The 24,282-nt window shown below is 47.6% G+C and overlaps 1 protein-coding gene and 1 long non-coding RNA gene across 7 annotated transcripts; both read right to left on the reverse strand.

Moving 5' to 3' along the window:
* Nucleotides 1–7: 7 nt before the first annotated feature.
* LOC113974587 lies at nucleotides 8–23,438 on the reverse strand. Its single transcript, XR_003536591.1, has 3 exons — nucleotides 23,426–23,438; nucleotides 15,579–15,584; nucleotides 8–1,121 (listed from the first exon to the last, which is right to left on the reverse strand). It is a non-coding gene; the product is annotated as an uncharacterized LOC113974587 (long non-coding RNA).
* On the reverse strand, nucleotides 3,181–15,949 carry LOC113974585 (L-threonine 3-dehydrogenase, mitochondrial-like). 6 transcript variants are annotated; one of them, XM_027697835.1, is made up of 10 exons: nucleotides 15,764–15,949; nucleotides 13,134–13,245; nucleotides 10,699–10,900; nucleotides 10,351–10,393; nucleotides 9,149–9,219; nucleotides 8,472–8,621; nucleotides 7,998–8,170; nucleotides 6,940–7,030; nucleotides 6,219–6,488; nucleotides 3,181–5,999 (listed from the first exon to the last, which is right to left on the reverse strand). In XM_027697835.1, exons 3-10 carry the CDS (start codon nucleotides 10,880–10,882, stop codon nucleotides 5,860–5,862), a joined length of 1,122 nt encoding a protein of 373 aa, XP_027553636.1. In that variant the 5' UTR covers nucleotides 10,883–10,900; nucleotides 13,134–13,245; nucleotides 15,764–15,949; the 3' UTR covers nucleotides 3,181–5,859. The 6 variants fall into 6 exon arrangements, with proteins under 6 accessions (XP_027553636.1, XP_027553639.1, XP_027553635.1 ...); XM_027697838.1 differs by lacking the exon at nucleotides 15,764–15,949 and having other exon boundaries at nucleotides 10,699–10,897; nucleotides 13,134–14,390; XM_027697834.1 differs by lacking the exon at nucleotides 15,764–15,949 and having other exon boundaries at nucleotides 13,134–14,389.
* Nucleotides 23,439–24,282: the final 844 nt, after the last annotated feature.

A 24,282-nucleotide genomic window follows, 5' to 3' on the forward strand; every position in this document is an offset into this window, starting at 1 on the left:
CTGTCCCTCCAAGCCCTTGTCCAAAGTCTCTCTCCAGCTCTCTTGGAGCCCCTTTAGGCACTGGGAGGGGCTCTAAGGTCTGGAGTCTTCTCCAGGCTGAAAGACCAGAGCTCTGCTTGAGGTCAGAAGAAATGTCATCCTACACTTAAGACCTTTTCTACTGTGGGGCACCCATCTGAGGTGGGGGAAAAGGCAGAGGACTGTGCAGATGGCACTCAGCTCTTTATAGTTTTTGTCCAAAGGTTTAAATTCCCTCAAAACTTTACACTAATCTGTGCAATGCACCTTCTTGGGAACTTCAGGAGGCTGCACAAAGGATTATAGGAAATACAGCCACTGGAAGGTATCAAATGCATAGAAGCATTTGACCCTGGGTCAGACTGAGTGGTGGTTGTACTGGAAAACCACTCCAATGCTAAACTGGAAGTCAGTTTTCTCAAACTGTGGGTTTGAGTCCTCAAAATTGCACAGATAGCCACTGCCAGCTTGAAGGAAAACATCCTAAACTGCTCCCACTTGCAGCATCAGGGGCAGGAAAACATCCTAAACTGCTCCCAGTTGCAGTATTAGGGGAAGGAAAACATCCTAAACTGCTCCCAACTGCAGAATCGGGGCAGGAGAACATCTTAAAGTGCTCCCAGTTGCAGAATCAGGGGCAGGAAGCAACTTTTTTCCCTGACTGAGCAACTCCCACTCTGGATTTAAGTTCCATAATGGTGCTGCTGAAGCATAAATGTCTTTTTAATCCTGTCCCTGCAGCTGTGTGTGCCAACTCTCTTACTGCTCTATGGAGTCCCGGTCATCCTTAAATCCCTGGGTTTATTCCAGAAGCTGCCCCTCCCTCTCCCTGCACAGCCCCTCAGGCACTCAGACCCACAGGGAATTTAGGATCACATACAATTATGGTATGAAGCCAAAAATAGCCCGCAGAGCATTTGTCTGGCCTGAGCCTCCAGGAGAAGGGCAAATGCCAGCTGATGGTCACCTAAAATAGAAACAACCTGCCTGGAGGGTGTCAGGGAAGACACCAACCCAGTCTGAAACACGGAGAGTGGAGAGGGGGGGCTGCAAAATGGGCACCCCAGCCCCTGGAGCCACATTCTTGCCCTCTGGCTGACCCTCTCTTAGGCTCCCTGGGCTGAGCTTCGCTCCCCTGGAGGAATGAGGAGCTGCCAACAACAGTGTGTTAGAGCCTGACTCCATCCTGAGGAGCGAAAGAAGGCGTTTTCCAAAGTCACAAAGTTCATCACCCACACCCCTCACACCTTTTCACTGAGGGAAGAAGGTTCCACCTCTGCTGCACCTCTCTTATGTCTTAAGCAGCCAAGAGCAGAAATCAGCTCAAAACTCCATCCAGTCTGGTCTTGGACACTTCCAGGGATGGAGCAGCCACAGCTTCTCTGGGCAACCTGTGCCAGGGCCTCATTACCCTCATGGTAGAGAATTTCTTCCTAATATCCAATCTAAACCCAGCCTCCTTCAATTAAAGACCATTACTCTTGTTCTGTCAACATGGTCTTATCTGAAGTCCCTCTCCAGCTCTCTTGGAGCCCCTTTAGGTACTGGAAGGGGCTCTGAGGTTTCCCTGGAGCCTTCTCCTTTCCAGGCTGAACATCCCCAGCTCTCCCAGCCTGTCTCCAACTGTAGAATCTTTGGATCTTATGATCACCTGTGGCATTTCTGGAAGCCAGACTGGGCCTGTGTCAAGCAGGACTCGACAGGAGCCAAATCAAAGGGAAGTAGGTGGGCAGAGGGTGGAGCTGCAACACCCTCCGTGTTCTGCAAGCAGCAGGATGGTCACATTAGTCATCAAATGTGGTCAAGAGGAATGTTTTCTCCACAAGAGGTTCCCGTCATTAGAAAGTGGAGGTGTAGGAGGAGGGAAAGGCCTTGTTTAACCTGAAGGGAAGGCTTATCCATGGATTAATGAGTCAGGGTGAGTCCGCTCATTCTCACTGCACCAGCTTCTGCTGACCAACCCTGCTGGTTGTGCAACAGCTGGAGACAAGACCTGCAGAAACAAGGACCCAACAATCTTCAGTTCTTGGGGTGTGCTTTCAAAGCTCCTCCCCCAGAACACTCTTGCTCTTTTCTTTCTATTTCAAGCTATAAAGAGAGACAGACACATGACTGAGGAAGGAACAAAAGGCTCCTCACCCTGAGAAATATAGCAGAGACAGAGGAATAGTTGAAAGCCATCATTTCTTGGATGGTTGCCACCTGCAAGCCCAGCCTCGTGGCTCACTGGAGACTGAGGGGTATTCATGCTGTGTCTCCCTGCGAGTGGCTCTGCTGAGCAACTGGGATAGTCAACACAAAGTTAATCACAGAATCCCAGATTGGTTTGGGATGGAAGGGACCTTAAAGACAATCTCCTACTCCTGCCATGGGAAGGGACGCCACTCACCAGACCAGGTTGCTCCAAGCCCTGTCCAACCTCACCTTGGACACTTCCAGGGATCCAGAGGCAGCCACAGCTTCTCTGGGCAACCTGTGCCAGGGCCTCACCACCCTCACAGACAACAATTTCTCCCCAATATCTAACCTATCCCTGCCCTCTAGCAGTGGGAAGCCATTCCCTGCATCCTGTCACTCCAAGCCCTTGTTCCAAGTCCCTCTCCATATCTCCTGGAGCCTCTTTAGGGACTGGAAGGGGCTCCAAGGTCTCCCTGGAGCCTTCTCTGCTCCAGTTGAACACCCCCAGCTCTCCCAGCCTGGCTCCAGAGCAGAGGGGCTCCAGCCCTCGGAGCATCTCCGTGGCCTCCTCTGGACTCTCTCCAGCAGCTCCAGGTCCTTGTGCTGTTGTTCCCCAGGGCTGGAGGCAGCTCTGCAGGTGGGGTCTCAGCTAAGGGGGCAGAATCCTCCCCTCCCCTGCTGTCCACGCTGTGGGATGAGCCCAGGACATGGGGGATTTCTGGGCTGGGAGTGCCCATGTCCGGGCCTGTCCAGCCTCTCACCCACCAGCACCCCCCAGTTCTTCTTCCCAGGGTTTTTCCTCAATCCGTGCTCCTCCAAGCCTGTGCTTGTGCTTGGAATTGTCCCAACCTGGCTCATAAAAGGTTTCAGCACTGATCAGGATCATTCATTGACCAGGATCCTTTATCACTGCTCTGACCTGCTCTGAGCAAGGATAACAAACCAAGGATACATCTGCATAGGATTTTATTAAAGTAGGCATCATTCACAACTTACAATATTTGAAAAAATATTCTTAACAACTTTTTTTTTTCTTTTTTTTTTTTTCCTGAATAGGTAATTTAACAGCTACAGTGCTCAAGTGTCATGAAGGAAGTCTCTGCCCAGAAGTGAAACTTCGAACTGGTAGCAAAAGGTAAGACATTTTGTATCACATCAAGTTGGTTTAATACAGAAAAGACTGTAACATAGTTACAACAGAGGTTAATGGGAAAGACATGGAAAAAAATACATGGATCATTGGTCACAGGCTGAAAACCAGAATTCCAAACAGGACAGACACATTTAATGACATTCCCTGATTATCACCAGTTATCTCCAGACCATTCCCTATTGCAACACGGTTTATTTCAGATTTTAAAGAATTTAAGTTGCTTAAATGGCTGCTCCTAAATGAAGTCAGAAACTTTGGACAGAGAAAAAAAAAAAAACAACAGTGTTCAAAATGTCATAGGTTTGAATTTCACCTTTGCTGTAACATCTTGTCCAAGGCTTTGGTGCAATGCCACCACCAAGGACAGTGTGTTACAGAGAAAGAACATTCCTACTCCTCACTCTTGTTAACTGCAGGTAAACTGGAGTTAGAAGAAGACCCCACGACTTTGAGTGAAGGAAGGAAATGGAGTGAGACCCATCAACAGCTCTTTATTTTACACATCTCATGGATCAGAGGCAATGATGAGCCCCCAGGGTGGGAATGACGAGAGGCTGGAGTGGACAAGACACTTCAGCTCCTTTAAAGCCCCTCATCTGACAGCTCCAGTTCACTGGGAGATCCAGTTTGGATCCAACCCAGTCTGGGCAGGGCAGAGGCCAAACCTGAGCCAGTCTCTCCTTGCAGGGTGTGAATGGACTTCACTGGCCCATTGGGCCAAATATTACACTTGAACAGCAGCCAAAGTTTACGAACTTGTCTTTTCAGAAATGTAAACAATACAAAAATGTTTCCATAACAGGCCACAACCTTTGAGTTTAAATACCTGGGAAATTCATACTTTGCCCAGAGGTGAAATAATAAGTACAAAAGCAAGAAATACAAGTGTAACAAATGTTTAAAATAACTGGGTTTCACCACAGAATCTTCATTTGAAGGTTACTTTTGTGAGGAAACATATTCCCTGCAGCAGAGTCCTTCACACACAGACAAAAATCTGATTAATCCACCAACTGAGGGACCACCACAAGGTTACAGAGAATGGAACAGACTTGCAACCACCAAAGCACCATCACAGGAAACAGAGCAAACAAGTTGCAGGCAAAAAAAGAAAACAAAAATACTTGAATGTATTTACCTACACACACTATTGGAGTATACAAGGCAAAACAACAAAAAAAAAAGATGGAGAGCTTCCTATAGGGAATTTCCAGTCATTTTGAAAATGAAAGATAATTTTTCTTTGAAAAAAAAATAAAATCCAAAGCTCTCAGAGGCTGCTTTTCAGCTGGAGTAGCTGACAGCTCAGACTCACATCCATGGAAACTGGTGTTTTACCTAAAATGGCTTTTTTGTCACTTCCCAAAGTCTCCTAAGTAGCTTTTGAACTGACACCTCTTCCTTGTATGCACCTACAAAAACTCCCTTGTTCATCCCAGAACCTCCTGTGCATGAAACTCAGCAGGCAGAACAGCCTTAACTGTAGCTAGAAGATGGTTTCAGCTTCTGGATCCCTCTCTGAAGAACAAAAGGGGATGAGTAACACATGAACAGCATCTACAGACACAGTGCAGGTGGAAAACGCGGTGAACACGAAAGATTTCAAAGGCTGACCCAGCTCTACCGTGAGGCTCCATCACCAGCCCACCTTTAAACCTTGCCCCAGGCAGTGTGTCCTGCAAACAACTGGGAGAACCCAAAGTACTGCTAATAAACCCTTTGCCTTCCTGAAAAACCACCCAGACTGACATCCATGGAACAGCTCTCCGGACTTCAGATCTCCCTCCAAGGTTACACCGAAGGCAGCGGCACTTGCAAAGAACAGGATGAAGCTTAGCTTATAAAACCTGTTTTTTTTAAAGCATCATGAGAATTCAAGTCCTATTCCACTTCACATTTGTAAGCAGCTTTATAAGAATAATGCTGCTCTTAAGCCCTACATATAGAAAAGTGTATGCTTAGACAGCACTAAATATAAATAGGAACTATCGAACAAAGTTTGATTTCAAACTAAAATTGCAACGAGCCCCTGCAATTTGGAAACATGAAGTAGCTCTTCTGAAGTCTCTTTTGGAAGCAAAGAGTAGAAAGGATCTTATCTTACTACACCCTAACATTCTCCACCAGGAAAACAAAACACCTATAGCTGACTTTGCAGGATATGCCTGAAACACCAGGTTGGACAACACTGTCCCACACTGTTTGCCAAAGAAGAGGTAGGAATGATTGGAGAGCCACCAGCCAGGAGTAAGTGCTCTTTTTGGTGTTTTTTTTTCTAAGTGTGAAAGTTCAATAACTTTGTGTTTGTCATCTGTGTTGTGTCTGGAGTCAGCACCCACTGATGTTAATTTATCTAAAGTACATTCCAGCTACAGGATGTTTCTGCCCAGCTCTGTTGCTACTCACGAAAATTAACCACTGACGTGCTCTAAGGCTCAGAAAATTACAACCTAAACTTAGCCATTTCTTCCTGGTCCTCTGTGGAAATCTGGAAACATCTGAAAGCATTTTCAGTTAGCTTGGGCAATCCTGGAGTCAGACCCAAGGTAACTAAACATGGTGGTCACCAGCTCAGGGAGATCATAATCGTGTTTCCAACCCCAATCCCTCCGGGCGTTGCTGTCGTCGAAGTTCATGGGCCAGCTGTCAGCTGCAGGGAACAGGAAAAGAACCAAGAAACATGAGGTTTAAGAAAAATTCCTTTAAACTTTCAAGCGTTTCATCACTGGTTTGAACTGCCGAAGCTGAATTTCAAACCATAAGACTTGAACTGCACGGGGGTAATTCGCAAGCGCCTAAAGAGAAAAGGAACTTTATTTTGCCCTTGATTCGATGTTTCTTCTTACCTGCTGCCTGAGAAGATACTAACCTATGGCCTGCCTGACTTGATCCACGTTGTAGGTCACCTGGAGTTCAGGAACATACTTCTGCACCTCCTGTGCTAGCTCCTCGGGACTGAAGCTCATGGCATTGATGTTGTAGGTCCTCATGGTCAGTGATTCTGCAGGGGCCTCCATGATCTCCAGCGTTGCCTTCAGACAGTCATCGATGTACATCATAGGCAGACGGGTGTCTGGCTTGAGGTAACACTTAAACTTGCCAGTCTTTATGGCATCATGGAAAATCTTGACAGCATAGTCTGTGGAGGAGAATGATGGGTGGGTGTGTTCATGTGGGTCGATCTGTTGTGTGTGCCATGACAGGCAACAACCCTCAGACCGCCCCCAAAGTCTCCTGTCTAAAATTTAGCAGCAGGACTGTGTGTTATTTATCATAAATCATTGAATGGTTTGGGTTGGAAAGGAACTTAAAGATCATCTTGTTTCAACCCCTGCCATTGGAAGGGATGCCACTCACCAGACCAGGTGGCTCCAACCTGGCCTTGGACAGTTCCAGGCATCCAGGGGCAGCCACAGCTTCTCTGGGCAACCTGTGCCAGGGCCTCACCACCCTCACAGGGAAGAATTCCTTCCCAGTATCCCACCTAATTCTGCCCTCTGGCAGTGAGAAGCCATTCCCCCTTCTCCTGGCACCGCAGCCCCTTTTGAAAAGTCCCTTTCCAGCCTTCTCATAATGCACAATCCACTCACCAGTTGTTCCCCCTCCAGGCTGGGAGTCAGCAGATATAATCCCTGGATACCTGAGGCAGCGGAAGTCCAGGCCGTACCGGTAATGGTAGTACTGGGGAGGGAGGGAGGAGAGGAACAGTTTTACACACCAAGAGCAGGCCACACACTCACTGATTTCACAGGAAAAATCTGCCACAGGATGAACCCTCATGCTGTAACCATTCCATGATGGGGATGAAAGAAAAGGGACTAAACAGCCCCCATTCCCTGCCAGGCAGCTGAACTCCCTTCCTGCCCTTTTTTTACATCCACATCAGTAAATATGGATTCTTGATATGGATTAGCTGCTAATGCAGGGTCTACATTTGGTGTTCAGAAGCTTAAAACTCCTAAGTTTGTGAGATTTTTCAGGCTAATTCAGCATTCAGACCTATGTGAGGAATCTGTATGTAAAAATATCAGCTTTAAAAATGTTATATATAAGTCACTACAAAGCCAAAAGAGAAGTTGTGTATGTACAGATCCCCATGGGTTTGACTTTAAAGTCTTTTTTTGGAGAGGAGGGGCAAAAGCCATCACTGTCCCTGCTTTCACAAGGCTTTGTACACTGTCCTTTATCCAATTCCAGATGAGGCAGAGAGGCCAAAGTCAAAAGAACCAGGGAAAGAAAGAATACTGGAAGTCAGATGTTTCCCAGTTTCCAATTCTTTGGGCTTTTCCCAACAAAACTCAAAAGATATTTGACCTTAAAAGCTGCCTCAGACTACTACTAAGTACTAAAACCTGAAGGAAGGAAAGAATAGGGAAAATAATGTTGCAGTGAGGAATCTTACAAAAGGAATGAAGTTAGAATCATAGAATCAGGGAATGGTTTGGGTTGGAAGGGACCTTAAAGCTCATCTCATTCCAACCCCCTGCCAGGGGCAGGGACACCTTCCACTAGCCCAGGTTGCTCCAAGCCCATCCAACCTGGCCTTGGACACTTCCAGGGGTGGGGCAGCCACAACTTCTCTGGGCAACCTGTGCCAGTGAAGTTCTCCCAGAACTTTTAAGAAATGAATAAAACAAAAAATTCTCACTTCTCCCATGAGCTCAGCGTGGACCTTGGAGACCCCATAGATTGTCCTTGGTCTCTGAATGCAGAGATCAGGAGTTGGGTCTCGAGGAGAGGTAGGTCCAAAGGCCCCAATAGTGCTTGGAATGAAGAGCCTCAGATTATGCTCAGCTGCAATATCCAGAATGTTGTGTAAACCTGGAAAAAAACCCAACAGGATTTATCAGAACATGCTCTCCACTTCTTCATTATAGGAATTACAGAATATCCTGAGTTGGGAGTCCAACTCCTGGCCATGCCAGAACACCCCAGCAATCCCACCCTGTCCCTGAGAGTGTTGTCCAAACACTCCTTGAGCTCTGGCAGGTTTAAGGCTATGACCATTCCCTGGGAAGTCTGTTCAGCACTCAACCACCCTCTGGGGGAAGAACCTTTTCCTGATATCCAACCTAAACCTTCCCTGACACAGTTCCAGGGACATGGAATCCCTGTCACCTACCAGTGATGTTCACAGCTCTGGCCAAAGGGACATTTGCTTCTCCAACAGCGCTGAGCAAAGCACTGTAGTGGAACAGCCAAGTTATCCTGTTGTTCACCACGATCTCCCGCAAATTCTTGTAGTCCAAGATATCCGCGAAGATAAAGGGACCTGGAGGGAATGGAACCAGTGGGAAACTCACTGCCAGGAATGGATGTTGGGAAAAGTTCTGCCAGAAACTCAAGGCTGCTGCTTCTACCACCTAAATACATCACTAAACAGCAACTTATGCAAGTTTCTAATGGAAATCAAAGAATCTAAAGTCCTACTGTACATCCCTCTTGTCATAAAAATTCCCTGAGCATGGAATAACACACCGCACATTTAATTTCCAGCTCGGTCCCTCCAAAAGAATAAAAGCATCTCTTTTTACAGCAGGAGCACAGCCTGACTCGAGCTGTTATTCTGCTCAACGAAGTGGCAAAGCAACAGTGCAAAAATGCAAAGAAAAGTATTTAGGAAAAGGGAATAATAGAAGAAATCAATCAATTGCAAGATTTCCAAGCAGGAAGGCATTATCCAGGAGTTTAGAACAGCAGCTTGTTAGTGCAATCCACTTATCAGTTTGGTAATTAGTCGATGAAAATCAGAGGTAAAGTCAAGATGGTTTTTTTCCATGTGCTTCCCCAGTCACTTACCACTATAAAAAACATTATCTGCAGGCTTTCTAATGTCAGACAAGATCACATTGTTCTTTCCAAAGCGTTTCCTGTGTAAAAATACCCACATGGAACAGTGAGTCTACAGCCTTTTGAGATAACCCATCAGTTGCTGCTATTTTGTTTTGCAGGAGCAATGTCAGAAGAACAATAATTTCAGCAATTATATCAGTTATTGCACTTCAAAAAACCCCACTGAACCTTTAAACGTCAATATAACATCTTAGAAAATGAGTGAACTACTTCTAGTAGCAGTGAAGGGCTGTGCAAGGATAGAGAAGTCTTTTAGGAAGTGAAAATATGTTGAGAAAAAGACCCTCCTACCCTTTCCTTACTGAAAATTATACCCAGAGATAATTTACTCCCCTGCAAATAACAAAAAGCCACTGGGTTGCTGTAACTGCAGCTACTTTTGTATCAACAAAGTAAATAAAACAGAGAAATTGTGACTTTGTGATAATTAACCCAAGGCTGTCACAGCTGATGGCACTGGAGCACATTCCAGCCTCCCATTAGTTGGATGATTTTTAAATATATCACAGAAATGGCAGAAAACATTCAAACTGCAACAGTGTTGAGGGCAGTGAGTTTGCTCACTTTTGGTCTTAGTCCAGATTCCCTGGAGTTGAGCAGGTGTGGATAAGGACATGGATATGGATGAGGGAGAGCTCTTGGAGCACTTCTTGAAAAGATATCATGGAGAACATGAGGTAACTGTGTGTGTGGGGTGGGGGAACAGGAAAAGGAAAAAGAGAAAAGGAAAATTCTGAGGATTCAGCCTCTCAATACTTCCATTTAACTGGAGGCAAACAACTCAGCACCCTGTCCCTGGGACAAAATTATGTTATTTTGGGAATGGTGACCAATTTACAAACAGAAAGGACGTCAGCAACCTCAAACAAACACAGAAGTGGAATATAAAATGATGGGGAAAATTTAATCATAGAATCATTAAGAATCACAGGATCATTAAGGCTGGAAAAGACCTTTAAATCATCAGGTCCAACCATTAATGTCGTTTACAAAGCTGAGAGGCAAAAAAAGAACCTGCAGTCAATAGTGGGATTCATTTATAAACAACTCTTCAGAAAATTATTGCTTCTAAAACTAATGGCTAAAGCTTGAATTCCTCACTAATAGCAAGCCGGGGAATCATGACATATCAAGGAATCAGGACATACCTCAGCAGCTTTGCAAGTCCCACCCCGAGCTGGCCAAGACCACCTGGGAGACAAAAATCAGAGGAGATCATTAAAATACAGAATTTCATTATTATTGTATGTATGACATCAGAAATCAGAACCATTTTTCTCAGCGAGTCAGAAAGCTTTTATCATTTTTCTTAAGGAAAGCCGAATGAACTGGTTTTAGTAGAGTTACGGAGCTGAAATAGCAGGAAAGTTCAAATGGGGCTCCCATGGGAAAGATCATCACAATTCCAGAGCACTTGGGGTACTTTTGCTGCCAGAATTCTGCCCACTGGGGAGGCAGGAGGGGAGCGGAGCAGGAACAGTTATGACAGGAATTACCTGTGATGAGCACCCGAGGATGATCCGACTCGGAGAAGGTGACGGAGTGGAAACTCGCATCCGAGGCCACCTGGCGCGGGGAGACCCCGATGCACCGAACGGGCACGATGGAAATCCCACAGCCACAGCCCGAGCTCTGGAGCAGCTGGCTGGCAGCCCTGCCCACGTTCCTGACAATTGGCATCTTCCCCTTTCAAACCTGCTGCGGGCACAAGAGAAAAGATGAGTCAGAGTGACTTCAAAGGCTTTTAAACACGCTCCCTGAGAAAACTCCCGCAGGGATTCGGAGGAATTTGATGCAATCCAAGGGTCGGATGATGAGCCACGTGTCCCAGAAGCTGCCTGGGAAGTAACATGAGTGGAGGTAATGTATTCCCTGGAGGGAGCTCGTGAAAATATGCACGGTTCAGGAAAATCAACAATAAGAACACGGTTCAAGTTTAAGCCTTTCAAAAAAAATAAATCAATATAAACTGCGATTTCAAGCACCAAACACAGAATTCAACAAAGCTTCTGTGATTCCACTTTGGAGTGAAGGGTTTGCAGGCTGCCATGAATTAGCAAACTTTCTCAGAATTGCATCAGCAAGAGCTGCTGAGCCAGAGGCAGCAGGAAATCTCCTTTAAAAAAGAGAGATTTACTCCAGCTTAACACTCCTGATGGATGGGACCCAGAAAGCAAACAAAGGAGTGGCACTATTTAGCCAGGACTCACGAAAATATCCGAATTATTTCACATATTAATAAGTTACTCTGTGCTACACTTAAGTTTGTTTTTTTCCCTCTCCAAATCTTTCACATTTGGGAAGGAAATGGAAAGTACCCCAAACAAATCACACCTGCAGCCACAACTGGTGGTTTCTGAGGTCCCAGTTTACTTCTTTCAAAAACTATTCTTGAGGTACAATCACTTAAATTCTTCCTTATCCCCTCTCAACAGCTTTTAAGTCATTCCCAAATATCAAATAATAAGCAAATTCCCAGATTAAAGCACGTTTCAGACCACCCTGATGAGATTGCCTTGTCAGTTCCTTTCTTTGGGAATTCCTGATATTCTAAAAGGGGGAGTCAGGAAGAAGGAAGATCACAACCAGAAATGGCAGCAGTTAATTTAATTCCAAATTTACCATGCAGAGAAAAGGGAGCAAGTGATGAATGTGGGTGTTCCTTTCACTCCTGAGCTCACCAGGCTGAGAATTTTCTGGTACTTGAGGGAGTTTTGCTATTTAAATACAAAAGGGTTTGCTAAACTACCTATTGTCTAATAGCACAGACACATTAAAAGGGCATATTAAAAATAGAATTAAACTGATCAAAGAGACTTAGTCTGAGATGCCCAGAGAGGTGATGGGGGTCTCCATCCTTGGAAATATTCAAAATCCATCTGGACAACTGGATCTCATGATAATCCCTTCCTGCTTCACAATGGGAAAATAAAATCCTACAGCACTGACAGAGACTCACTGGTCTCTGTCGTGGAAAATTCCCACTAAAAGTACCTGCAAAGTCATTTTGACATTTTGAGTTCTATAAACAAAGCACAAACTAACTTTAGTTTTTACTAAAAATGCCACACTGGAAACAAATTGGTTCCCCACCGACTGGACTGGTTTTTCCAAATGTACCTGGAGTGAAGCCACAAAGGCTCAAGCTCAGAATTACAGGTCTAGGCTGACTCAAAAGAACAGTAAATTCATTTTACACCAGACACTGAAACACCTCAGCAGTGAAAAAAATCCACCAATGGCATTTATTTCTATTTCAAACAGGAAGGGGGGGGAAAAGAGGTGTGATTATTAAATTTTAAACTTGCCAATAAATGCACAGATATATAAAGAAATTAACATTATGCCTTAAAAATACTTGCCCAAAGAGGTAAAGTCAGCTGCAGCACAGTAATTAACTTGCAAAAGCAACTCAGACAGAAAAGCCAATTCTGCTAAATCCAAGTTTCCCATTTTAAATGAATTCTAGGACTAATTAATAGCTCTGAACACAAAAAATATTCATTTAACTGATGTAAAATATTAAATTTTTTTATAGGTTTCTTTCTTACTATCCCAAGGAGGAAAACTTCTGTTCAATTACAAATTGAAGAGAAAAAAAAATAAAATATAAACATCATTTATAGTGGAAGTTGACCCTGCCCATGGTACAGGGGGAATGGAATGAGCATTAAGGTCCCTTCCAACCCAAACCATTCCATGATTCCATAAAATATTTCCCCCCCTCCCATTATCTTCTGAATATTTTTAGTCTCTGATTTTACTCATCCACTCAAACTGATGTCAGAAACTGTCAGTAAAATGAGGAATTTTTCATTCTGAAACATCAAAGTCATTCCCCCCACCCCATTAATTTAAATTAATAACTGACGCCAATATCATGGATTAAGCAATGGAATTGCTGCTGGAATTTTCCCTCCTCTGTACTCACCTGTCCCTCAGCTGGTGATAAGGCAGAAGCAGAAAGGAGAAGGGAATTTATAGGACACTGCCTCTGTGGAAAGCCAATCAAAACCTGGCACAAAGTAGGAGTTGTCCCACACCTTAAAAAAAAAAAAAAAAGGAAAAAAAAAACACGTCCTCGTGAGAGCAGCAGCAGCCAGGAATATCACTTCATTCCCTTCTCCTTGATTTTGAAATGCCTGGAAGTTTGGGATAGGCAGGGAGAGGGCTCTGAAGCTGGGCAAGCAGCTTTTCTAAGTCCCAAAACCCAACCTGAAGGACAAGGTTTAAACCAATTAGTGGTAGTGCAAAGGATTAGCACAAAGCAAACACGTGTTCCAGTGGACAGCAATAATCTGGGATAGCAGGAATTTCGGGGGTTTGTAAGGAGATTAAAGCACAGGGAAAGGGAAAAGAGGGAATGTAGAAAAAAAAAAGGAGCAACATTCATAAAATGCCATTTAGGAAACAGCCAGCTGCTGTTCCTCTGCGAGGTTTCCAAGGTGTTACATAAGCAGCAACACCTGTTGCTCACATAAAAGTCAGAAATATGTTTATAGAAAGCAGTAGTTCCTATAAATTAGTTATTAATAGACTGTCACGGCGATAAGGAAGATAAGAAAGTCACCGAGTTGGTCTGGAAATTCCCCCAGTGAGCTTCAAAGAACATGGGAGAGAGAGAGGAGAGAGAGGCCAGAACTAAATCCCAGATCTCCCACAGGGTTTCTGGGGGCTGCACAGCTGCTGAGGCTCCATGGGATGCTCCTCCATGGAGCTAAACCAAAGAATCCAGAGCTTCTTTCTTTCCAAGAAAATCGGGTACTCTCTAGGACACAGGATCTTGAAGATACCCAACCACGTCCTCGGGCACATGGTCCACACCAACGCTCTGAGCACCAAGTTCTCAACTCACATTTGGCTCCAAACCCCACAGTTTCTGCTTCAGACCTGGAGAAGGGCTTATGTTTTGGGAAGCTCCTCTACTTTTTCCAACTGTACCAAGAAGAGCTTGAGGGGAAAGCAAGTGCCTCCCTTGGGCATCCAGAAGATGAAGCACGTGCCGCTTTGCCCTCGGGAAAGCCTTATTCCCTGATGCCCTAGTGCTGCCAAGTGGGAATTCCATTGGATCCCCGCATTTGGGAGCACTCAAGCTGCCACAACTAAGGGGTAACTCTCAGCTCAACCACAATTCCTGCAGCCTGGATTGCTGGACAGCCCAAATCCATCACACACCCCCTGCTGGTAATTCCTCTGGTTTGGAGAGCCCCAGCCGGGGACACTGCGTCCCTCCCCATGTTCCCTGGCAGGGGGGGTGTGCCAGGGTGTCCAGGCTGGAGCTGTTCTCCCTGGCAGGAGGCTCTTGGCCAAACTCTGATGGAATAACCTTGACACACACACACCCCCCGTGGATCCTGTTCCAGGGGTGACGCATGGCTGTGGGATGACGTTGGGCCCCGGGCAAAGCCGGCCAAGAGGAGACGTCAGCCCGAGGCAGTGAGGGAGCTGCTGGAAACCTGACCCCAGGCACCAAAAATAAATAAAAAAAAGGGAGATTACGGAGCTACTGAACAGTGTGACAGAGCTACTGAACGGTGTGACGCTCCTGGAGAAGATAAGGGAGATTGGTCCTGAAAGGCAAATGTATCGAGGGCTCATCCCACACGTGGGCAGCAGGGGAGGGGGGATTCTGCCCCTCTACTCCCTCGGGTGAGACCCCACCTGCAGAGCTGCCTCCAAGCCCTGGGGAACAACAGCACAAGGATGTGGAGCTGCTGGAGCGAGTCCAGAGGAGGCCACGGAGATGCTCCGAGGGCTGGAGCCCCTCTGCTCTGGAGACAGGCTGGGAGAGCTGGGGGTGTTCACGTGGAGAGGAGAAGGCTCCAGGGAGACCTTGGAGCCCCTTCCAGTGCCTAAAGGGGCTCCAGGAGAGCTGGAGAGGGACTTTGGAAAAGGGTCTGGAGGGACAGGACAAGGGGGAATGGTTTTAAACTGAAAGAAAGTAGGTTTAGACAGGATATTAGGAAGAAATTGTTGTCTGTGAGGGTGGTGAGGTCCTGGCAGAGGTTGCCCAGAGAACCTGCGGCTGCCCCATCCCTGGAAGTGTCCAAGGCCAGGTTGGACAGGGCTTGGAGCAAACTGGGATAGTGGGAGGTGTCCCTGCCCATGGCAGGGCGTTGGAACAAGACGATCCCTTCCAACCCAAGCCACTCCTGATTCCGTTCCTTGCCCATCCTGCGCGGATGAAGCCAAACGCCGGCTGCGGGTGACGGGGACCAAGAAAACCCCCCAGCCCGCGGAGAGGCACAAAAGAGCCGCGATGGGGCTCGAGCACCAAATCGCCGCCCCCGAAGGGGACCGAGGGGTCCCCAGGAGGAGACCGAGCGGAGCCGGAGGATGCCGGGGGGTGCCGGGGGAGCCGCCCCCGCTCCCGGACAGGGCTCTGATGGCTGCGCCGGGCGGGACGCGGCTCCCACTTCCCCTCCCCCGCCTCATTCATTCCCACCCGGCCGGGAGCGGGACGGCCTCGCGCCCACAAATCCCCCCAAAAAACGGCCCCCACGGACCCGCGGAATAACCCCCATGGACCCACAGCCCCCCTGGGACCGGCCCCACGCTCACCCCGGGCCCGCCGCGCTCCCGCCGCCGCCCCGTCCGTGTCCCGGTGCCGCTTCCCCGGGGCTGGGTCTGACATCAGCCGGGGAGGGGACCGAGTGACGTCACTGAGCCTTGACGTCATCCGCTGTGAGGGGGCGGGGGGCCCCCAGGCCCAGCCCAGCCGAGGGGGGCCAGTCCCAGGGCATGAGCCTATACAACGGGACCTCCCGGCCATGGAATGGACTGGGGGGAAGGGACATTAAAGAGCATCTCGTTCCAACGCCCTGCCACGGGCAGGGACACCTCCCACTAGCCCAGGTTGCTCCAAGCCACGTCCAACCTGGCCTTGGACACTTCCAGGGATCCAAGGGCAGCCACAGCTTCTCTGGGCAACATTGCCAACCCCTCACCACCCTCCCAGACGAGAATTCCTTCCCAATATTCCGTCTAACCCTGCCTTCTGGCAGGGGGAAGCCTTTCCCCCTTGTCCTGTCCCTCCAGGCCCTTTTCCAAAGTCCCTCTCCAGCTTTCTACGAGCTCCTTAAGGCACTGGAAGGGGCTCCAAGGTCTCCCTGGATCCTTCTCTTCTCCAAGTGAACACCCCCAGCTCTCCCAGCCTGTCTCCAGAGCAGAGGGTCTCCTGACCTCAGAGCATCTCTGTGGCCTCCTGGACTTGCTCCAACAGCTCCACATCCTTCTGATGTTGGTCAGCAATCACCCCCCGAGCTGTGGTACAACACTGCACTGGTCATGGAATCACAGAATCCCAGAACGGGTCAGGTTGGAAGGGACCACAGTGGGTCACTTGGTCCAACCCCCCTGCTCAAGCAGGGAAATCCCAGAGCACTTGGCACAGGATTGTGTCTTGACAGTTCTGGAATATCTCCAGTGAGGAAGACTGCACACCCTCTCTGGGCAGTCTGTTCCAGTGCTTGGTCACTACACAGCAGAGATGTTCTTCCGCGTGTTCAGGTGGAACTTCCTGGGCATCAATTCCTGCCTGTGCCTCTTGTCCCATTGCTGGGCCTCTCTGAGCAGAACCTGGTCCGTCCTCTGCCCCCTCCCTGCAGACCCTGACAGACATGGATGAGGTCCCCTCTCAGTGTCTCTTCTCGAGGCTGAACAGCCCCAGCTCCCTCAGCCTTTCCTCATCACAGAGATGCTCCACTCCCCTCATCATCTTTACATCACAGGTACAGTTGTCTCTCCCAGGCTCCTTAAATGTATCACCAGCTCATTAAATGCTCAGACATCAGAGAGGGCTACAGTATCCAAGTGATCTTTCGGTTGCTGATAATCACCTCTGCCTTTCAAACTTCCTCTGCTGTCTTTGCATCCTTCCAGTGGCTGTTCTACATGAACACCTGCTAAGATTTGTACTGTGGTTTCTGGTGTTCCCACTCTCACTGAGGTCACAGTGGCTGGGGAGGACCTCTCAGGTTCTAATCTGTTTCCTAAAATATCAATTCAAAATGTCTCCCCTTCCCAACCAGGGACACTGTGGAGGGCCACAGTCCTAAATGGCTTCGTTAACCGAGGCTTCAGCCCAGCAGAAAGAGTCACCTGGTTGTTCTCACATACAGAAACCAACGAAGGGGGGACTTGGTTCAGTCAAGAGGCTCTTTCCTGGAGCATGGACTGTAGGAATCATTGTGTTCGTGCTGCCTGAGCTGTGACATTGGTCCTCAAAACTGGAGATACCCCCTATCAGGACACACCCTCCCACAGCTGCTCATCGAGCTCCTGTGCAGCTTCTGCCATATCACAGGAGAGAGTCTGGAGGCTGATTGTGTGCAGGAGATGGGTGTGGCTACTCTGAGAACTCATCCCATCAACATTTTTTAGGTAGGAAGCCATGAAGAGAATAAAGACAGTGGAGCTGCATGTCCACAGCAAGGATCTCACTGAGGGGTAGACCCTGGGTTAAGGCTGACACTCAGACACTCAGACACTACAAGGGAAAGCTAAAACAGTCTTGGAGAGGGAAATCACTTGATATCAGGTATATTGAACTGAGAGAGGATGGCCCTTTCCATTGGAGACATTTCTGTTTTGGAAACACCACTGCTAAATTTCTGTAGAGGGCAAGAGTTCTTGAATGAGCACATTGTTCTTGAACGAAGAGAAGCTGAATTGCTTGATGGGTTGTGAATCCAGGTTCAACATTTTTGGATCTCAGCCACAGGAGTGTGTGTTCTGTGAGGTGACAAGCCTTCCAAAGAAAATGCAGTCCTACACCCTGCCATGTCCTCCAAAGCTATTTCTGCTGAGGTTTGGGAGCTGTGCTTCTTGCTTACAGATTCTGCTTCTTTATTTTCCTTTCTGGGGAATTATCCTTCATTTGAAGGCCCCGTGTTGGTGTTTCACATCAACAACAGAGGAGGCAACTTCTACAAATCCTTTTTTTACCCCCAAATGCATCACTGTAAAGTGGGCTCTGGGGTGTCAGCTGCCTTCCAGGTCATTTGCACAGAGATACCCATCTGTGTGCAGGGCCTTGGGACTCTCTTCCTATCTCAGGTTACAGTTTGCATCAGGAAATGCTGATCTCCTTGGCACCTGGTGTTTCTTCTGTCCACATGATTGGGAGGTGCACAGGTAGCTGGAGCAAAGAGCTCCCTTGGGTGTAAAATAAGCTCCTGGACCCCCCCTGGGTTGCACAAAGGGGGTGAGTTACCCGAGGCACCAGGATCCCTGCTGGTGCAGCTCTGGTAGCCCAACAGGAAAGCTGTGGGGTGAAACCTGTGGTGAACTCTCCTGGAAAAGCTGCCAAGTCTCCAGGGAGAAGTGACTGCACACAGCAGCTCATGGAGTCATCTGGGACCTCTGCACACCAGTTCTTCCTGAGTTCTCCAATGCTGTCCTTCACTCAGTCTCTCTGTAGCTTCCCTGCAGTCCTTTTCTTGCTTTGGAGTCATGAATCTCCTTCTCTTCTGCTTCTCAGCCCGTCATGTGCTATTCTTACCTGTGAGGGTGGTGAGGCCCTGGAACAGGTTGCCCAGAGAAGTCGCAGATTTCCCATTCCTGAAAGTGTTCCAGGCCAGGTTGAATGGGGCTTGGAGCAACCTGGGACAGTGGAAGGTGTCCCTGATCATTGCAGGGGGTTGGAATGAGATGAACTTTAAGGTCCCTTCCAACCCCACAATTTATGGAGGCAGCAAGGACCCCATTGCACGTTTCTTGTGGGGTCCTGGCCAAGGATCCTTCTAGAGAGGGGCCAAAACTGCAGAAACCCAGAAACACAACATGGTTTGATGCAGTCCAGGCACTGCCCAATTTCTTAGACATCCAGCAAAGCTGTAGGGAGCAGGAAGTTCTTAAAGGAGCTCTTAATGAGTGACCAGGAGGGATTAGAGAGCCTGGAGCAGTTTGTGCAAAGTATTTGGACTTAGATCTGATCCCATGTCACACTTCCTAAATCTCCGAGCAGCCTCCTGCTGTGATAGGGCGTTGCAGACTAGGAAGCAGGGCCTGACATGGGAATCCCAGTCCTAAATCATGGTTATAATCATAGAATGCTTAGGGTTGGAAGGGACCTTGAAGGCCATTTAGGTTCTTCTGCTGTTTCTGGCTGAGGGAGAAGGTGACTTCTGACAACATAAGGTGCTACCAGAAGGGGAAGTTTGTGTGTTGTTCTCCTTCTCAGGGGAGCAGAGTTAGGGATCAGTAGGATGTCCTCTGAAGGACAAAGGGGACAAGATGAGGGCAAACAGAACTCTGTGTTTGATGGATCAGTGATTTGATGGACCACAGCAAGTCTTCAGACAGAAGTTGATCAAATCCTCCTTCCCCTGAGTTGATCCTCATGCTCAACAGCATTTGTGCAAAGACCTTCCAGATCCTTCTCCTCCTTCCTTCTGCTGAGCTGTACTTCCAGCAAACAATGTTACTACATGTTTTTTCCCCTCATTCCGAACACATCTATCTTTCACAACCCCAAACATTAACTCCCCAAGGAACAAAGGCTTTGAGATAAGATTAGCTTTGCCACAGAGGTGTTTATAAGCTCTTTTTTTTCCGTTCCCTCCCGCTTATGAATTCCACCCCTTGGCAGGGAGGTTGGGATGGTTATGTAACAGCTTAGCTACTGTAATTAGAGGGCACAAAATCACATGGGAAGGAGGGACATTATCCAGTGTGGACGCTACAAACTCACCTGAGTTTCAAAAGCACGTGGGTTGAGTTTGTGGAGGAGAAAAACCTTAATGAGGAGTGACTGTGAATATACTGAGTGTGCAGGTGTCTGGTTCAGAAAGTCCTTCAGCTGAAGATCACAGAGGTCTGTGAGAGTTTTGTGGGGAAAGAGCTGCTGGTAGAGACAAAGAAACTGGACTGGGAGGATCTTTGCTTCATTTGCTGTGGTTGCTTTTATGCTCTTAGTTGGGTTTCCTGAGTGATGAGCAAAACCTGCCTCAGCACAGCAAGGAGCAGAGGAGGAGCCCAGAGAGCTTTGCAAACAAACCACTCTCTATAAAAATGCTGTTTTTCAAGGCCATTTATTATAAGCAGAACACTGAGGCACAAGGAAGCCCAGTGCAGTAATTATATTTGTGAAGTGAGGGTCATGTCTGTTTGCTGGACCCAATTGATTGTTATTCACACAATGGAGCCTTTTTTGTGTGGTGCTGAGTTTATCAGTCTCTAATTTAAAAATTATTTGTGCTTGAGTCATGTTTACCCTCCCTCTCTGCAGTACTTTGAATTTGAAGGTGCTCCTGGAAGGCAAACCAACCTCCTCCTTTGACATGGAGTTCCCATTTAACCATATTTTTTGAAACATTGCCTGTCTTTTCTAAAGTCTGTTGAATTTCACAGTGTTCTGTAGATAATACTCTTTCCATCTTGCTTAGTTCCTGCCCATAAACAGGTCTTAAATTGCTCACAGTGGGGAAGAGAGGAGATAAAACACCTTCCAGCTTTTGCTTTTTCATCTTCCTCCACGTAGGAAGGCAAATGTCTAATTCTTTATTTTTTCCTGAAGTTTTGCCATCATTAATTAGCACAGTAGAATGTGGTCTTAGAGGACTTTCTCCTTCTATCATCTTCATGATGGGGCTCTGGATCTTCTGGTTTTTTGAATACTCAAACACCTTTCTGCCATTATAACTCTCAGAAGTGTGCTCTTGGACCCCTTTAAGAATTCTTTCTTGGAGGTAGAAGAATTTTCCATCTGCGTGGGGCCCAACCTGCTCTGAGAAGGACTTGGAGGTCCTGGTGGACAGCAAGCTGTCCATGATCCAGCAGTGACACTGACCATTAGGAAGAGCATTGCCAGCAGGTCAGGGAAGGGATCCTGCCCCTCTGCTCAGCCCTGGTGAGGCACATCTGGAGTTCTGTGTCCAGTTCTGGGCTCCTCAGTACAAGAAAGACATGGAGCTCCTGGAGCAGGTCCGGTGAAGGGTGACAAAGATGCTGAGGGGACTGGAGCACGTCCCTTACAAAGAAAAGCTGAGGGACCTGGGGCTGTTCAGCCTCACGAAGAGACACTGAGAGGGGACCTCATCCATGTCTGTCAGGGTCTGCAGGGAGGGGGCAGAGGATGGACCAGGCTCTGCTCGGGGGTGCCCAGCAATGGGACAAGAGGAATGGGCAGAAACTGATGCCCAGGAAGTTCCACCCGAACTTGAGGAAGAACTTTGCTGTGCAGTGACTGAGCACTGAGCAGATTGTCCAGAGAGGGTGTGCAGTCCTCCTCACTGGAGATATTCCAGAACTGTCAGGACACAATCCTGCGCTGTGTGCTCTGGGATGGCCCTGTTTGAGCAAGGAGGTGGGACCAGGTGACCCACTGTGGTCCCTTCCAACCTGACCCATTCTGTGAATCTGTGATGAGGTGCAGTCATGACACATTCCCTATCCCAGGTTGCTCCAAGCTCCATCCAACCTGGCCTTGAACACTTCTGGGGATGAGGCAGCCACAGCTTCTCTGGGCAACTTTTGCCAGGGCCTTACCACCCTCACAGGGAAGAATTTCTTCCATATATCCAACCTAAATGTCCCCTCTTTCAATTTGAACCCATTACTCCTTGTCCTGTCACTACAGTTCCTGACGAAGGCTCCCTCTCCAAATTCCTTCTAGGCCCACTACAAGGGAGGCCCACAAAGGTATGCCAGGCTGTATTCCTGTTTTTTCCACAAGCTTTTGCCACTGCCCAGAGACAGATTAATAAGGAAGTGGAGTTTTGCCTGGATTTTATACGCCCTTATGTCCCTCAGCCCTGGTGAGCAACATGTCCAAGCTCCTGTTGTGTCCACATGTGCCACAACATCCACAAAGAGTCATCAGGGAGGGAGACTGAACTTGGCCTTGATGTGACAGCTCAGCCACACAGGATGTGAAAAGAAGAAACATCTTCTCCCTGTGGTGCTGAACTGGTTTGACCCTGATGCTCATCATCCCCAGCAGATGTGACACGGGCTGTGCCCAGGCACAGGGAGGTGTCACATCGAGTTGGCAGCACAGGAGAACCTCACACTGATCACAGCCAGGTCTCATCTTCCCTCTGTGAGTGACTGGCGTCGCTTCTGCGCCCAAACGTGTGTGTCACACTGGGTTGCTGCTTCCTTGGAGAAGAAAAAAGGGGAAGATTTTAGTTAGAAGTAATTTTTTTTTTAATTAAAAGAATGAGCTCGATGATCTTTGGTTCAATTAGATTTGTCTTGTCTATTTATTTTTTTTATTCTAATGAGGGGTGAAGCACTGTGTGAACCACAGATGGTTTGTTTTTAAACACATTCCCCTGGCATCATTCCCCTCCCGGTGAGCTCCAGCAAAGTGAAAACACAGGTGTTGGCCCTCCAGGTAGGCTGAGGAGGAAGAATGCCTCTGCTGGTGGCATCTCCCACCTGGAGATCACACTGTGTGTGAGATCCCTGCCTGAAAGGCCTCTCAGAGGAGCCAAAGCCTCTGCAGGAGGTTTAACTCCAGCACTGGGTGCTCACACCTTGGGGACTGCAATCACAGTAAAGAGAAATTCTTGCACTGCAATGGACCAGATTAAAGCCTCCAGTGCTCCCCAGGTGCTTCCGTGTTGCTGTTTTCTTATAATCAACATCTTTCTGTGACCAGGGAATAACAATCCTGCAAGGGAAACTCCCCTCAGGACACACGTGAATTCTGCTCATGCGCTGATGGCAGATAAACAATCTGCTTTCTTTTATATCCAAAGTTCTAATTTCCACCCTCGTGGTGATTGGTTCTACAATCACAGAATCATTAAGGTTGGAAAAGACCTCCAAGATCATCGAGTCCAACCTTCGACCCATCACCACCTTGTCAACCAGAGCAGAGCACGGAGTGCCACGTCCAGGCATTAAAGAGGGATGAGACACAATTAAGGACAGTCCACAGCAACAAGAATTATAAAAAAACTGGGAAAAAGGGAAGGAAAGAGCCCTGTGAAGAGCAGAAGTGGCTGGAGGTGAAAAGGGGCCAATCTTACAGTATGAAGCACCACTACCACCACAACAAAAAACCTCAAATATATTGATTTTGAAGGCACGTGCTCAAATAGTGACAAGATTAGTTATTAGGACCAACTTTTAGCTGTAAGGAAGTCCTGGAAAAGTCACCTGGGGAGGGAGGAGAGTTATGTTGCTACGAGATTTAAGAGCAGGTCAGGTCAGATCCATCAGCAGAGATGTGCTGAGTGGATCCTGTCTCAGGGCAGGGAGAGTCTCACCCACCTCCTCTCTTCAGTTTTAGCACCTGGATCTCTCCCCATTCCTTGCTGCTTCTCCAATAAACACATAAAATAATGAGTGTTTATCCTGAGAATGTACCCAAAAAAGCCACTGACTGGAGTTCTGAAGTACACAACCCTCAAGAAGTCCCGACCTGCACTGCAACCAGCCAGCAGGGATTCCTGGATCTCCAAGGGATACATTTGTTATTTTGGGGAAGAAAACAGCTTTGTTTGTTCCCTGAACACTCTCCTATACTTCCCCATTTACACACTGCCTTGCACCTTCACATCTAAGCAAACAAAATGGATGAAGGAAGCATCCCAAATATAACAATGGTTTAACTGAGGGAAATGAGGGACTTCTGAGGGGAAAAATCAGGCCCTGAGTCACACCTTCCATGGACATCTGCCTGTGCAGAGGCCATAAGGTTGCTAAGAAATCCACAGTAAGATGTCACCTGCCCTCAAGCAGGGATTTCACACCTCAGAGTAGATACAGAGAGCTCATGGGGGGGCAGTGCTGTAATTTAAAGTGACTTTCACTTCTTTTGGTGACAAGGCCAGGTTGGATGTGGCCCTGGGCAACCCGGTCTAGTGGAAGGTGTCCCTGCCCATGGCGGGGGGCTGGAACTAAATAAGCTTTAAGGTCCCTTCCGACCCAAACCATTCTATGATGACTTTTCCAGCAGTGATAAAAACACCACATGGAAGACTAAGGACAGAAACAGTAAGTTCCAACCAATCTCTCTGCCCTTCACACCTTCTATAAAGGCCAAATATTCATCCTTGTAACAAAAATGAATAACCACAGCCAGAAACAAAGGCAGAAGGGAAACGTTATAAACCCTCAGCAGCTGT

Source organism: Neopelma chrysocephalum, unplaced genomic scaffold (assembly GCF_003984885.1).
Source record: "Neopelma chrysocephalum unplaced genomic scaffold, ASM398488v2 Primary Assembly neopelma1_123, whole genome shotgun sequence".
Classification (NCBI taxonomy): Eukaryota; Metazoa; Chordata; class Aves; order Passeriformes; family Pipridae; genus Neopelma; species Neopelma chrysocephalum.